A 13,534-nucleotide genomic window follows, 5' to 3' on the forward strand; every position below is an offset into this window, starting at 1 on the left:
TGCGCATGTGTGAGTTTTTTCACGCGTGTCGGTGACGTCATTCGCCTGTGGGCAGGCTTTGAGTGAGCACTGATCCAGCCCTCTCGGCTGAAATCCTTTGTCTGAGATGCTGTTGGAGACGGCGCGCGTTGCTTTATCAAAATTTTTTCCGGACCTGTGAGGGATATCCGAGTGGACACTATTCGAGAAATTCTGCTGGTTTTCGGTGAAAAGTTTAACGGCTGATGAGAGGTTGTGGAGTTTCTTTCGCTTTAAGGACAGCTCACAAAGAGGATCGGCGCGGCGCGGTCGGAGGTGGCGTCCGTCTGGGTGTTTCGAGCTGAAAACTTCCTAATTTAAGGCTCTGTTCACCCAGGACGTCGTCAGAGAACAGAGAAGTTTCAGAAGAAGTCGGCATGAGGACTTTATGCGGACATTCCACTGTTAAAGGAGATTTTGTAATGAAAGAACGTGCTGGCAAATTCGCCGAGTTGGTTCCATGACAACGCCACAAATCCGTCTGCGCCGCGACAGGAAAAACACCTCCGTGTTGAAAACCATTTGTAAAATTCAGTCGGCTTCTGATGGCTTTCAACCAGTGAGTATCTGAGAAATTGTTTAACAGCTGGGCATGTTCCAACTTGTCCGTTAAGGTTTCCAAGGGAGGTGTTTTTCCTGTCGCGACCCTCCGCGGTCGGGTCCAGCCCGACATGCGAATCTGCCCGCACGTTCTTTCATTACAAAATCTCCTTTAACAGTGGAATGTCCTCATAAACAACTCATGCCGATCTCTTTTGAAACTTCTCTGTTCTCTGACGATGACCTGGGTGAGCAGAGCCTGAAATGTGGAAGTTTTCAGCTTGAAACAGCGAGACGACGCCGCCTCGGAGCGCAGATTGCCGTCAGGTGCCGTGGGCCGTCCTTAAAGCGACACTTACCAAAATCTCTCATCAGCCATTAAAATCTTCACTGAAAACCAGCTGAATTTATCGAATGGTGTCCACTCAGTTGTGCCTTACAGTTTTAGAAAAAAATGTTATCAAACAAAGCAGCAGTCTCTGAGCCATTTCTAAACAATGAAAAAAACGACGAGAGGGTGGACCACTCCTCACTCAAAGACTGCCCACAGGCAAATGACGTAACCGACAGGCGTGAAAAAATTCTCGCATGCCCACGAGGGTTCAAGCATGTCTGATGTAATCACACGTGATTCAAATCCATACGGTTTTTGAAAAAAATAATAAGGTCGGATACTTTTCTAACAGACCTCGTACCTTGGTATTTATAAAGCAATTTACTATATATTGTTCATTTCAACAACATTTTGTGGAGCCCCTCCAACTTTTACCCCTGCCCGCCCAACAAAATTTTCCTGGCGCCACCACTGACTATATACCTGGATAGACTTTGGTCTTTCCAAAATGATACCTCAGGGTAGAAAAGTTTGTATTTTTAGGTTTGGGCAAATTATACCCCTTTTGCCTGCTTTTGTGTTTTTCATTAGTAACTCTAACACTGCCACAACCTGGGAACAATAATGAGGCCATTTTATGTTTTAATTTGTAGATCCAAATTGTACTAGATTTGATGTAATCTAATTTAAAATGTTTTGCTTTCGAAGCTGAAGATTATGTTTGCAATAAATTGTACTTTAACGTTGACTAAGTCATTTTCTCAAGCACACACTGAGTATTTCCAACATTAGGAAAGTGAATTTTGTGCCAAATGTTGCCACAATACTCTTGGAGAGGCTTGTTTTAAGTGAGACTATGTCCAAAAAAAAAAAAAAGAATCCTATTAAGGAGAGAGCGAGCAGCCTGTGTTAAACTTCGGTCATCTGACTGTCTCTTAGCGGTTTGATGTACTGTTTTCTTTGTACAATGAGTTTGTGAAATGGAATGTTGGATCTGGTTCCCATTAGTTTTAAATTCCATTCCCTTATTTATACTGTATTTGCAACAGAATCGTGCTGAGAGGATTTGTTTTACCATGAAAGGTGAACCTTTTTTGCAGGAGGGAACCTTCTTACTGCTGCCTGCTACTGTGGTTTTTTTTAAACAGACGCGTCACAATCAGTCGTTTTCTTTGCACCTAGTCTTTATTTGAGTGATGAGCTACAACCACAAACACTGACGCAATACTCCATCTGTTTAACGGAGCAGTTATGTGTAAAATATCACTGCAATTGTGTGTTTTATGGTAAAAGCGCCAAATTTTGCACAGATATTGTTTGGTTATATAGTTATAAACTGATATAATGTCAAGCTCAGATTCCTAATATATATAAAAAAAATCGAAGATGGCCACCAAAATACTCTAATATACTATTATTGTCCAGAGTATGTCGCAGCCTTTTTTCTGTATGATCAGCCCTTTAATTTTGGATTTTTAAGCATTGTTATAACGTACTGTTTATTATTTTGAAATTTATTTTGTATTATTGGTGTTTATTATTGTTTTGATTCCTGGGAAATCCCTTATATAAGTAGTTATTGTTAATATTATTAATAATGAAAACTTTTTTTTTTTTTGACAAAAGTCACACAAGAGTATAAGGTGCAAAGTAGTTATAAAAGAGAAGAGAAAAGAAAAGTCAGTGGTACACTGACGAGTCTTGTTGAAAGGTCTTTTTGGTCTGTTTCAGGCTTCAGGAGGGTGAGCGGCTCATCATATTGTGGGATAAAAATCAAGATTTCATATCATAATGTAGGAGCGTACATGCCTCTGTGAGAGGAAAGCTGTACTTCCAGTTTTTGCCACCAGGCGGAGCCATCTGGAAGCAAAAATCACAGCAATGACCGAAAGCTGTAATTACGGTTTTACCACCAGGCGTCGCCATCTTGAAGCAAAAATCACAACAGTAACAGAAAGCCGTACTTCTGGTTTTTGCCACCAGGCGTCGCCATCGTGATGCAAAAATCACAAAAATAAGACAAAGCTGTAATTACAGTTTTTGCCACCAGGCATCACCATCGTGGTGCAAAAATCACAAAAATAAGAGAAAGCTGTAATTACAGTTTTTGCCAACAGGTGTCGCCATTTTGAAGCAAAAATCACAACAAAAACAGAATGCTGTAATTACGGTTTTTGCCACCAGGCGTCGCCATCTTGAAGAAAAAGTCACAATAATAACAGAAAGCTGCAATTAGAGTTTTTGCCACCAGGTGACGCCATCTTGAAGCAAAAATCACAACAATAACAGAAAGCTGTACTTCTCGTTTTTGCCACCAGGCATTGCCATCTTGAAGCAAAAATCACAAAAATAAGAGAAAGCTGTAATTATGGTTTTTGCCACCAGACGTTGCCATCTTGATGCAAAAATCACAAAAATAAGAGAAAGCTGTAATTACGGTTTTTGCCACCAGGCGTCGCATTCTTGAAGAAAAAGTCACAATAATAACAGAAAGCTGCAATTAGAGTTGTTGCCACCAGGTGGCGCCATCTTGAAGCGAAAATCACAACAATAACAGAAAGCTGTACTTCTTGTTTTTGCCACCAGGCATTGCCATCTTGAAGCAAAAATCACAAAAATAAGAGAAAGCTGTAATTACGGTTTTTGCCACCAGGCATCGCCATCTTGAAGCAAAAATCACAAAATAAGAGAAAGCTGTAATTATGGTTTTTGCTACCAGGCGTCGCCATCTTGATGCAAAAATCACAAAAATAAGAGAAACTGTCATTACGGTTTTTGCCACCAGGCATGGCCATCTTGATGCAAAAATCACAACAAAAACAGAAAGCTGTAATTATGGTTTTTGCCACCAGGCGGCACCATCTTGAAGCAAAGATCACAATAATACAACCCCTGGCAATAATTATGGAATCACCGGCCTGGGAGGATGTTCATTCAGTTGTTTAATTTTGTAGAAAAAAAGCAGATCACAGACATGATACAAAACTAAAGTCGTTTCAAATGGCATCTTTCTGGCTTTAAGAAACACTATAAGAAATCAGGAAAAAAAAAATGTGGCAGTCAGTAACGGTTACTTTTTTAGACCAAGCAGAGGGAAAAAAATATGGGCTCACTCAATTCTGAGGAATAAATTATGGAATCACCCTGTAAATTTTCATCCCCAAAACTAACACCTGCATCATATCAGATCTGCTCCTTAGTCTGCATCTAAAAATGAGTGATCACATCTTGGAGAGCTGTTGCACCAATTGGACTGACATGAATCATGGCTCCAACACGAGAGATGTCAATTGAAACAAAGGAGAGGATTATCAAACTCTTAAAAGAGGGTAAATCATCACGCAATGTTGCAAAAGATGTTGGTTGTTCACAGTCAGCTGTGTCTAAACTCTGGACCAAATACAAACAACATGGGAAGGTTGTTAAAGGCAAACATACTGGTAGACCAAGGAAGACATCAAAGCGTCAAGACAGAAAACTTAAAGCAATATGTCTCAAAAATCAAAAATGCACAACAAAACAAATGAGCAATCGTGGACTGTGGATGACTGGATGAAAGTCATATTCAGTGATGAATCTCGAATCTGCATTGGGCAAGGTGATGATGCTGGAAGTTTTGTTTGGTGCCGTTCCAATGAGATTTATAAAGATGACTGCCTGAAGAGAACATGTAAATTTCCACAGTCATTGATGATATGGGGCTGCATGTCAGGTAAAGGCACTGGGGAGATGGCTGTCATTACATCATCAACAAATGCACAAGTCTACGTTGATATTTTGGACACTTTTCTTATCCCATCAATTGAAAGGATGTTTGGGGATGATGAAATCATTTTTCAAGATGATAATGCATCTTGCCATAGAGCAAAAACTGTGAAAACATTCCTTGCAAAAAGACACATAGGGTCAATGTCATGGCCTGCAAATAGTCCGGATCTTAATCCAATTGAAAATCTTTGGTGGAAGTTGAAGAAAATGGTCCATGACACGGCTCCAACCTGCAAAGCTGATCTGGCAACAGCAATCAGAGAAAGTTGGAGCCAGATTGATGAAGAGTACTGTTTGTCACTCATTAAGTCCATGCCTCAGATACTGCAAGCTGTTATAAAAGCCAGAGGTGGTGCAACAAAATACTAGTGATGTGTTGGAGCGTTCTTTTGTTTTTCATGATTCCATAATTCTTTCCTCAGAATTGAGTGAGTCCATATTTTTTTCCTCTGCTTGGTCTAAAAAAGTAACCGTTACTGACTGCCACAATCTTTTTTTCTTGATTTCTTATAGTGTTTCTTAAAGCCAGAAAGTTGCCATTTGAAATGACTTTAGTTTTGTGTCATGTCTGTGATCTGCTTTTTTTCTACAAAATTAAACAACTGAATGAACATCCTCCAAGGCCGGTGATTCCATAATTATTGCCAGGGGTTGTAGAATCCTGTACTTCCGATTTTTGCCACCAGGCATCGCCATCTTAAAGGAAAAATCACAACAATAATAGAAAGCTGTAATTTTGGTTTTTGCCACCAAGCGGCGCCATCTTGAAGCAAAAATCACAACATTAACAGAAAGCTGTAATTATGGTTTTTCCACCAGATGGCGTTTCATTTATTTTCTCAAAATGTATGAAGTTTGACCCAATTATCAAGGGTAAATATCATTGGAGCCACTAAAAAAACACACACCTATAGACTCTACCACTCTGCATGGTTTCACCAAATTTCAAGTCAATCAGATGAAAAATACTCCAAATTTAACAAACTAACAAGCAAACAGACATACAGACACACTAACAGAGTCCCAACCACAGTTGCACTGATTTAAACTATATCATTATATTTTTTGTAGTATTATTATTTATTACACAATGTCTGTGCAAAATTTGGAGTTTGTACCATAAAACACAATCATTCCACATATTTGTCCTGCATGTTGTGTTAAACCACTTCTCCCTTCAGAAATGACCAGAATGCTAAAACACGTCATATTTTCTTGTTTTTGTCTGCAGCACCCCCTACTGTCCGCATCATACACTCAGGGCATGCCTGCAACGTTGAGGAGGAGAGGTACACGGAGCGAGTCTACACCATCAGAGAAGGAGAGATCCTCGAGCTCACCTGTCTGGTGACGGGGCATCCTCGACCACAGGTACGATGAAGGACCACGAGGTGCACGTGTACCAATTCATCCACCTTTATCTCAATATTGAGACCTAAACCACACCCAGGCATGTGGCGGAATAGAGACTCAGGATGCATCTTGTCTCACCTTCTCGCTTTCTCCATCTGTGTCCTCTCAGCTCTCTTTTAATTCTTTATTAGCACTGCTAAGCGGCACACCGCGTACTGCTGCACTAAATCATCTTAAAAGTTTAATCCTTCAGTCAGGGATATTTTCAAGATGGCGCCTGTGACTGGCGTGGCCGTCGCTCGGCTCCTGTTGTGTTGGTTACTTAATGGCCACTTTTACAACATTTGTTATTTTAGCAGCCCGACTAGCAGATGGAGGTGTCTTGGCTTTACGGACTTACGATCGGGACTCTTTGTTTCATATCAAGGAGACGATGGAGAGCCTATTTGCTACACGAGACAGGTACAACCAGGCGTTTCCTCTGCCCCTAACTGTCGGCTCCGACTCACCTGATTATCCGCTGCTGTTGAGGGCGCCGTGTAAGATCCGCAGGAGACTGAGGAAAAAAGGCTTTTTGGATAAGAGGAGAAGAGGCTTGCGGGCTGGTGTCCAGGTGAAGAGAAGGCGTACAGCGGCGCGTTTGGGCGCCAGCGCCGGTGGCCGAGGACGGGCTCGCTTCCTCTATCACTTCCTCTCTTTGATGTGTGCGATGGCACATCTGCATCGACACCTGTTCGGTTAGGTACGGGTGTTCTAGACTTTTCTCAGCGCTGGTATCCTGGTGGCGTAGTTCCATCGCTACTGTGCACTTCCGTGTTTACGCCTCCGCCTGCACGGATCAGCTGGAGTCCACGTGACCGCTGTCTTCGTCCTATCCCATTGCGAGCCTCAGACAGCGCCTACATGACATCGTCCACCTTGCGCCTTTGTTTATTGAACGTGCGTTCAATCGCCAATAAATCATTTTCCCTGAATGATCTTATATCAACGGAAATGTTGGACGTAATGTGCCTTTCGGAGACTTGGCAGAGAGAAGAGGAATTTCTTCATTTAAATGAGCTCTGCCCTGCGGGGTTCTGTGTCCTTGGGAAGCCAATCACAGTTGGTCAAGGTGGGTTTCTCAAATCCATTTTTCTGTGTGTTGGTTTATCGCCCCCCAGGCCCTGCTACTGCCTTTCTTAAGGATTTTAGTGACTTTTTATCCTCTATTATAACGTTGGAATCTGTTTTAATTCTTGGAGATTTTAACCTTCATGTTGATGACAAGTTATCTTGCTCTGCTATGGAGCTTTTATCGTTGACTGAAGCTTTTAATTTTGTGCAACATGTTTCTGAGCCCACTCACCAAAAGGGTCACATTTTAGATTTAGTTTTTACACTTGGCCTAGACATTTTAAATATGTCTATAAAAGATGTCCACTTGAGCGACCATAGTCTTGTTTCGTTTGACCTGCATTCCAGCTCTGATCAGAAGCCCTTAGAAGATAAGTCTCGGAGGCGTATCATCACTGCTGAAACTGCAGAAAGATTTTTTTCTATGTTTAATCCTTGTTTGTTCACTGATTTTCTTGATGTGGACAATTTTATCCAGTGTTTTAACCAACACTGTGATACTATTCTTGATCAGTTGGCTCCTGTTAAATACAACGTGTCTTTACAGAAAATGAGTGCCCTTGGATAAATGAAGAGCTCTTAAGTTTTAAGAGACTGTGTCGAAGGACTGAACGCCTGTGGAAATCCTCTAAACTTGAGGTTCACAGGCTTCATCTCAGGGAGCTGGTTCTATCATATAACAAAATGGCTGAGAGTGCCCGCTCTGTCTACATACGTCAGCTGGTGTCTGTGAATAAGAAGAATCCCAGAGTGTTGTTTGATACAATCAACTCTCTTGTATGTCCTGCTGCTTCAGTTACTCCTGTGTTTTCTGAAGCTGACAGCAATGCTTTTTTGAGTTTTTTCACTGACAAAATCAAGTTGATTAAGGATAAAATTCCACCCTCTCTGTGTGGTACTTCTACTGTTATTGAGCCTGCTCCCAGCATTTGGTCTTCATTTAGGGCTGTGACGCTGATATTTCGGCATTGGTGAGCAAGATGAAACCTTCCTCTTGCTCACTGGACATCCTTCCCTACAGGCTCTTTATTAAAGTATTTGAGGTAATTGGTCCGTGCGTTACTAGAATGGTAAATCTTTCTTTGTCCACCGGTGTGTTTCCCAGTGCTTTTAAGCATGCCATAGTGTTGCCTCTACTGAAAAAACCAGGTTTAAATCAAATGGAGCTAAGTAGTTTTAGACCTATGTCTAAGCTTCCATTCCTGTCTAAGATCCTCGAGAGGGTGGTTTCAGACCAACTGACACTCTTCCTGGATCAGAATAACATTCATGACAGGTTTCAATCCGGTTTTCGTAGACAACACTCTACGGAAACGGCTCTTTTGAAAGTGTCCAGCGACATTATGATGTCTACTGATGCTGGGAAATCCACCGTGTTGGTTCTTTTGGATTTGTCCTCTGCCTTTGATACTGTTGACCACCAGGTCCTGCTGAATAGACTGAGGGATCATGTCAGACTGTCGGGGTCAGTTCTTCGGTGGTTTTTTTTCATATCTGTCTGGGCGTAGCCTTAGCGTTTTTGCTAACCAGATAAGGTCAGAGTCTGCGGACCTGTTATGTGGAGTCCCTCAGGGTTCTGTATTGGGCCCCATTTTGTTTTTATTGTACTTGATCCCTTTAGGTAGGATCATTCAAAGATTTACTGATGTCTCTTACCAGTTATTTGCAGATGACATACAGCTTTACTGCTCCATTAAGCCATCTGAGATTAAGAGGCTTGATTCCCTCCTCCATTGTTTGGTGGAAATTAAACAATGGCTAACGAATAACTTTCTTCATCTTAACGCAGACAAAACAGAGACATTGGTTATTGCCCCTGATGCCCATATTCCAGGTATTCAGCAGTACTTGGGAGACCTGGGCCAGTCTGTTAAATCATGTCTTCGAAACCTGGGTGTCATTTTTGACAAAGACATGTCGTTGGTACAGCATTGTAAACAGCTGACGAGGAATTGCTTCTTTCAATTAAGAAACATCTCTAAGCTCAGGAAAATGGTGTCTCAAAATGATTTAGAGCTTATTATTCATGCTTTTGTGTCAACACGTTTAGACTATTGTAACAGTTTGTTTTCATGTCTAAACAAGAAGGAGTTGCGTCGACTGCAGTTGGTACAGAACTCTGCAGCAAGAATTCTGACACAAGCTAACAGAAGGACTCATATTTCCCCAATTTTAAAGGAGCTTCATTGGCTGCCAGTGTCCTTCAGGATCAATTTTAAAATTTTGGTTTTAACTTTTAGAGCTCTACATGGCCAGGCACCTCCCTATATCTGTGACCTTATCCAGCCTTATGCCCCTGCCAGGGCTTTGAGGTCTGTGGACCAAAATCTGTTGATGGTTCCTCGCACCCATTTTGCAACCAGAGGAGAGCGATCCTTCCAGGCTGTTGCTCCCAGGCTTTGGAATGGTCTCCCGCTCTCTCTGCGCTCACTGGACTCTGTCGATACTTTTAAAAGCCAACTTAAGACTTTCTTTTTTACTCAAGTGTTTGCTTAGCTTTTAGGCTGCTCTGCTATCCTATGTTATGTTTTATGTTTTTATGTCTCGGCCATTGTCTGATGTTTTGTGTGGTGTACTGTGCTTTTATGTTGTGAAGCACCTTGTGGCTCTTGTCTGTGAAAGGTGCTATATAAATAAAATTTACTTACTTACTTACTTACCTTTAATTATTGATGGGTTAGGTTGCATTGTGCACCTGCATACTGATAACAAAAGCTTTGGAGTCCAATGAGAATACAGAAACAAACAACCAGAACATCTGCCAACGCAAAATATAATCAGCGCAAAAGAAACAGGCCAGAAGAAGAAAAAAAAAAAAAGACTCCCGATCAGGCAGGGGAGAACAATGTGGATCCACAGGCTCTGTGAAGGTATTCGCTAAAACTTATTTACTTTTCACATATAAACTTGCTTATGCTTGTGATGTCTGTTGAACACCACCAAGCTTCATATTTCATGCACGTAACAGGAGTCTGGCTCTGTGTGTGTAAACTAGACTATCTGTCTGGCTGTCCCTTGTAATGTGATAATTTCTCCACTTGAAAAACAAGCATTTTGACTCTTGATCCCGGTGGGCCAAGATTGTACAGCTACACAAGCCGCAATGCTAGAAGGGTCCTGCTTTTTGGGGGGGATTGCAGGTTTCTCAGAACGGATCCTTGAAACAGTACGAGGTCTGTCATGATGTCCAGGTGCTTTATGTGTTGAACATATTCATACAATACTATTTCAAATTTGATATGTTGATATGTATGTATGTACAGTATATGTCAAAGTAGAGTCTCCAATTGGAGAATCTACTGGCAGAATCAAAGACTCTACCAGTACACGCCTGGAGCGCCTTGGGGCAACTGTTTGTTGTGATTTGGCGCTATATAAGAAAAAAGTTGATTGAGTTGATTGATAGACTGTCCGATCGGAGTCTCTACTAGTAGAGATTTCGATTCCACCAAATCATTCATTATCATGACAAGATGATATCTAGACATAGAATGACAGCAATACCTTATTGTGGAAATTAGAAAAATATCTGTCATATCAACTTCACATTAGAGCCACACCATGCTGAAGTGATCACAGTAAGACAGTAAGAACTTGTAATCGGAAACTCTACTTGTAGATTGTCCGATTGGAGTCCCTACTAGTAGAGATTCCGATTGCAGTCTCTACTGTTAGAATCAGAGATTCTACCAAATCACAGACTCTTCTTTGACATATATATATATATAAATCACTTATCTGCAACCGCTTATCCAGGATTGGGTCATGGGGCAACAGGTTCAGTAGGAGACCCCAGACTTCCCTTTCCCATGCCACACTGACCATCTCTGACTGGGGGATGCCGAGGCGCTCCCAGGCCAGTGTGGAGATATAATCTCTCCACCTAGTCCTGGGTCTTCTCAAGGACACCTCCCCATGCAGGCGCCCAAGGGGAATTCCTTACCAGATACCCAAAACACCTCACTTGGTTCCTTTCGACGTGAAGGAGCAGCGACTCTACCCCGAGCTCCCCAAGGATGACCAAGTTTCTCACCCTACCTCTAAGAGAGAAACCAGCCACTGTCCTGAGGAAGTCCATTTCAGCCGCTTGTACCCGCAATCTCGTTTTTTTGGTCATAACCCAACCCTCACGACCATAGGTGAGAGTAGAAATGAAGATTGACCAGTAGATCGAAAGCTTCGCCTTGTGGCTCAGTTCCATTTTCATCACAACAGTACAGTAGAGCGAATGCAACACCGCCCCTGCTGCGCCGATTCGCCGGGCAATCTCACGCTCCGCTGTCCTTCACTCATGAACAATACCCCAAGGTACTTGAACTCTTTACACACATATATATATATATATATATATATAAACATAAAGAGGAAAAATTGTTGAATAATGGTTATGGCTTGGATGAAACAAAACTATGCAGTTAACACAGGGATAATGCTCATTAATGTTTTACCCTTTGGGATGTAAAAGTACATCTTCTATTCCAGTTGCTGGGGCGAGGCTTTCAAAATTATCAAGAGGCTGAGAGGTTCATCTCTTTATGCCTTCAGAGGAGGCAACACGGCACTCATCATCTCCATCTTTCCTCTTGATTAGAAATTCTACAAAACCGGGGTGGAATGAGGGTAGCGATGAATGGGAGATCAAAAGCCCCGCTAGGCTGTGGCAGGAGTCGCAGGATGCCCTTTGAAACAGTCATTGTGAGAATCAGCCAGAACTCGTCTCTTCCGATCTCTCTTTCTCTACACTTTGGCATGTGTCAGACAATTTAGGAAATTTTCAGTACTGGCACGAGACCGGAGGCGATATACTTGGGGAGGCAGCGGACTTTATGCTACGTTCACACAAAAATTCAACCATGTGATTTTTATCCAGGAAAATAGGCAAAGGTCGAAGCTTCACGATGTTGTTGCAAGAAATCCAACTCATCAACAACTATAAAGTTATATATAAATTAAATTAGTATAAAGCACCTCAAGGAAAATAGAATTTTAAAAAGTAGGGTTGGAACAACTAGTACAGTTGTTCCAACAAATAGTCAACTAGTCAGGTACTTAGTATAGCAAGATTTTCTTACAACGTAAGTGTAAATTTTTGGCAAAATTCTCACTGACAATTAACTAGCAAAGGGCAACATCCACCAGCAGCAAACATTCCCTTCAATTAAGGTTTTTTTTTTTTTTTTTAATAAAACTCTTGCATCTAGTAGTACCACAAACATTGTTACTGCCATGTTTTCCACTAGTCATGCTGTATAGTTTTATAGTTTTTTAATAAGTAAATTTGGAATTTTGCTGCTTACATCTGATCTTATTTATTGTCACAATTAGCCATCGCAACTCTGATTTTAAGTTTGTTTTCAGGCCAACTACATGCTAACTAGCCAAGCAAGCTACCCTAGTGAAACATTGAGATTGGGCTCAGCTGGCTTGCACATAGTATGGTCATACTACACTTAACAACTTGACAAACCTGTGAAGGAGGTGCTTTTGCGATCTAACTTGGCTGACAACTGATTAATTAATGTCGGGCCATTTTTTTTCAGAATTCTAGCACTTGTACATCAGAAATGGAGATCCATCCTGGCTAGTTTGTGTGGGCAGTATCTCAACAACAATAAATGCTCCTGTCTAGTAAATCACCAGCTTAAACAGTACATAATGCACCACTCTGCATTTAATTATTAGTGATCGATCTTTGCTCCCCTCCACAGCATGTCTTTTTCCTGGTTCTCTCCCTCAGCCCCAATCAGTCCCAGCAGAAGACTGCCCCTCCCTGAGCCTGGTTCTGCTGGAGGTTTCTTCCTGTTAAAAGGGAGTTTTTCCTTCCCACTGTAGCCAAGTGCTTGCTCACAGGGGGTCGTTTTGACTGTTGGGGTTTTACATAATTATTGTATGGCCTTGCCTTACAATATAAAGCGCCTTGGGGCAACTGTTTGTTGTGATTTGGCGCTATATAAAAATAAATTGATTGATTGATTGATAATGCGGATTAAGTCATTAAAAGGTCTTGATGCGCCACATCGATTGGAAAAGCTTTGAGTTTCCTTTGTAATATCTCATAGATGTGGTTGCCTGATGGACTGTGGTTGATCGTGCATGTAGTTTGTCTGCCACCGGCACCGTTGGGGAACATTGGATATGTTGTGTGTTTGTTGGTGCATTCCGCCTTCGGGCCTGCATCTTCACGTGAGAGTAGGCTCATAAATTATACAACCACAGGGGGTAAAAAAAGCCAAGATGCCCACTATGTGTGAAAATGCAGGGCAAAATCTGTAAAGAAAGTGGAAAGTAAAGTCAGATTTTAGGAATTAGGTTGGAGCCAAAACTTTGCCACCATGACAACTCACCACTTTCAGCTGTTACTATTAAAACCTTGATGGTATGATAATTAATCAACTCTTCCAGATATCT

General features: G+C 41.6%; 1 protein-coding gene across 6 annotated transcripts in view; it reads left to right on the forward strand.

Moving 5' to 3' along the window:
* Window positions 1-13,534, forward strand: part of LOC117503615 (MAM domain-containing glycosylphosphatidylinositol anchor protein 2-like) — a 325,073-nt gene that overhangs the window by 136,077 nt on the left and 175,462 nt on the right. For all 6 annotated transcript variants that reach the window (XM_034162876.1, XM_034162879.1, XM_034162875.1 and 3 more), the window contains exon 2: window positions 5,892-6,031. In XM_034162876.1, coding sequence (XP_034018767.1) covers window positions 5,892-6,031 — 140 coding nt within the window. The remainder of the gene's footprint in view (window positions 1-5,891; window positions 6,032-13,534) is intronic.

This window comes from Thalassophryne amazonica, chromosome 21 (assembly GCF_902500255.1).
Source record: "Thalassophryne amazonica chromosome 21, fThaAma1.1, whole genome shotgun sequence".
NCBI lineage: Eukaryota > Metazoa > Chordata > Actinopteri > Batrachoidiformes > Batrachoididae > Thalassophryne > Thalassophryne amazonica.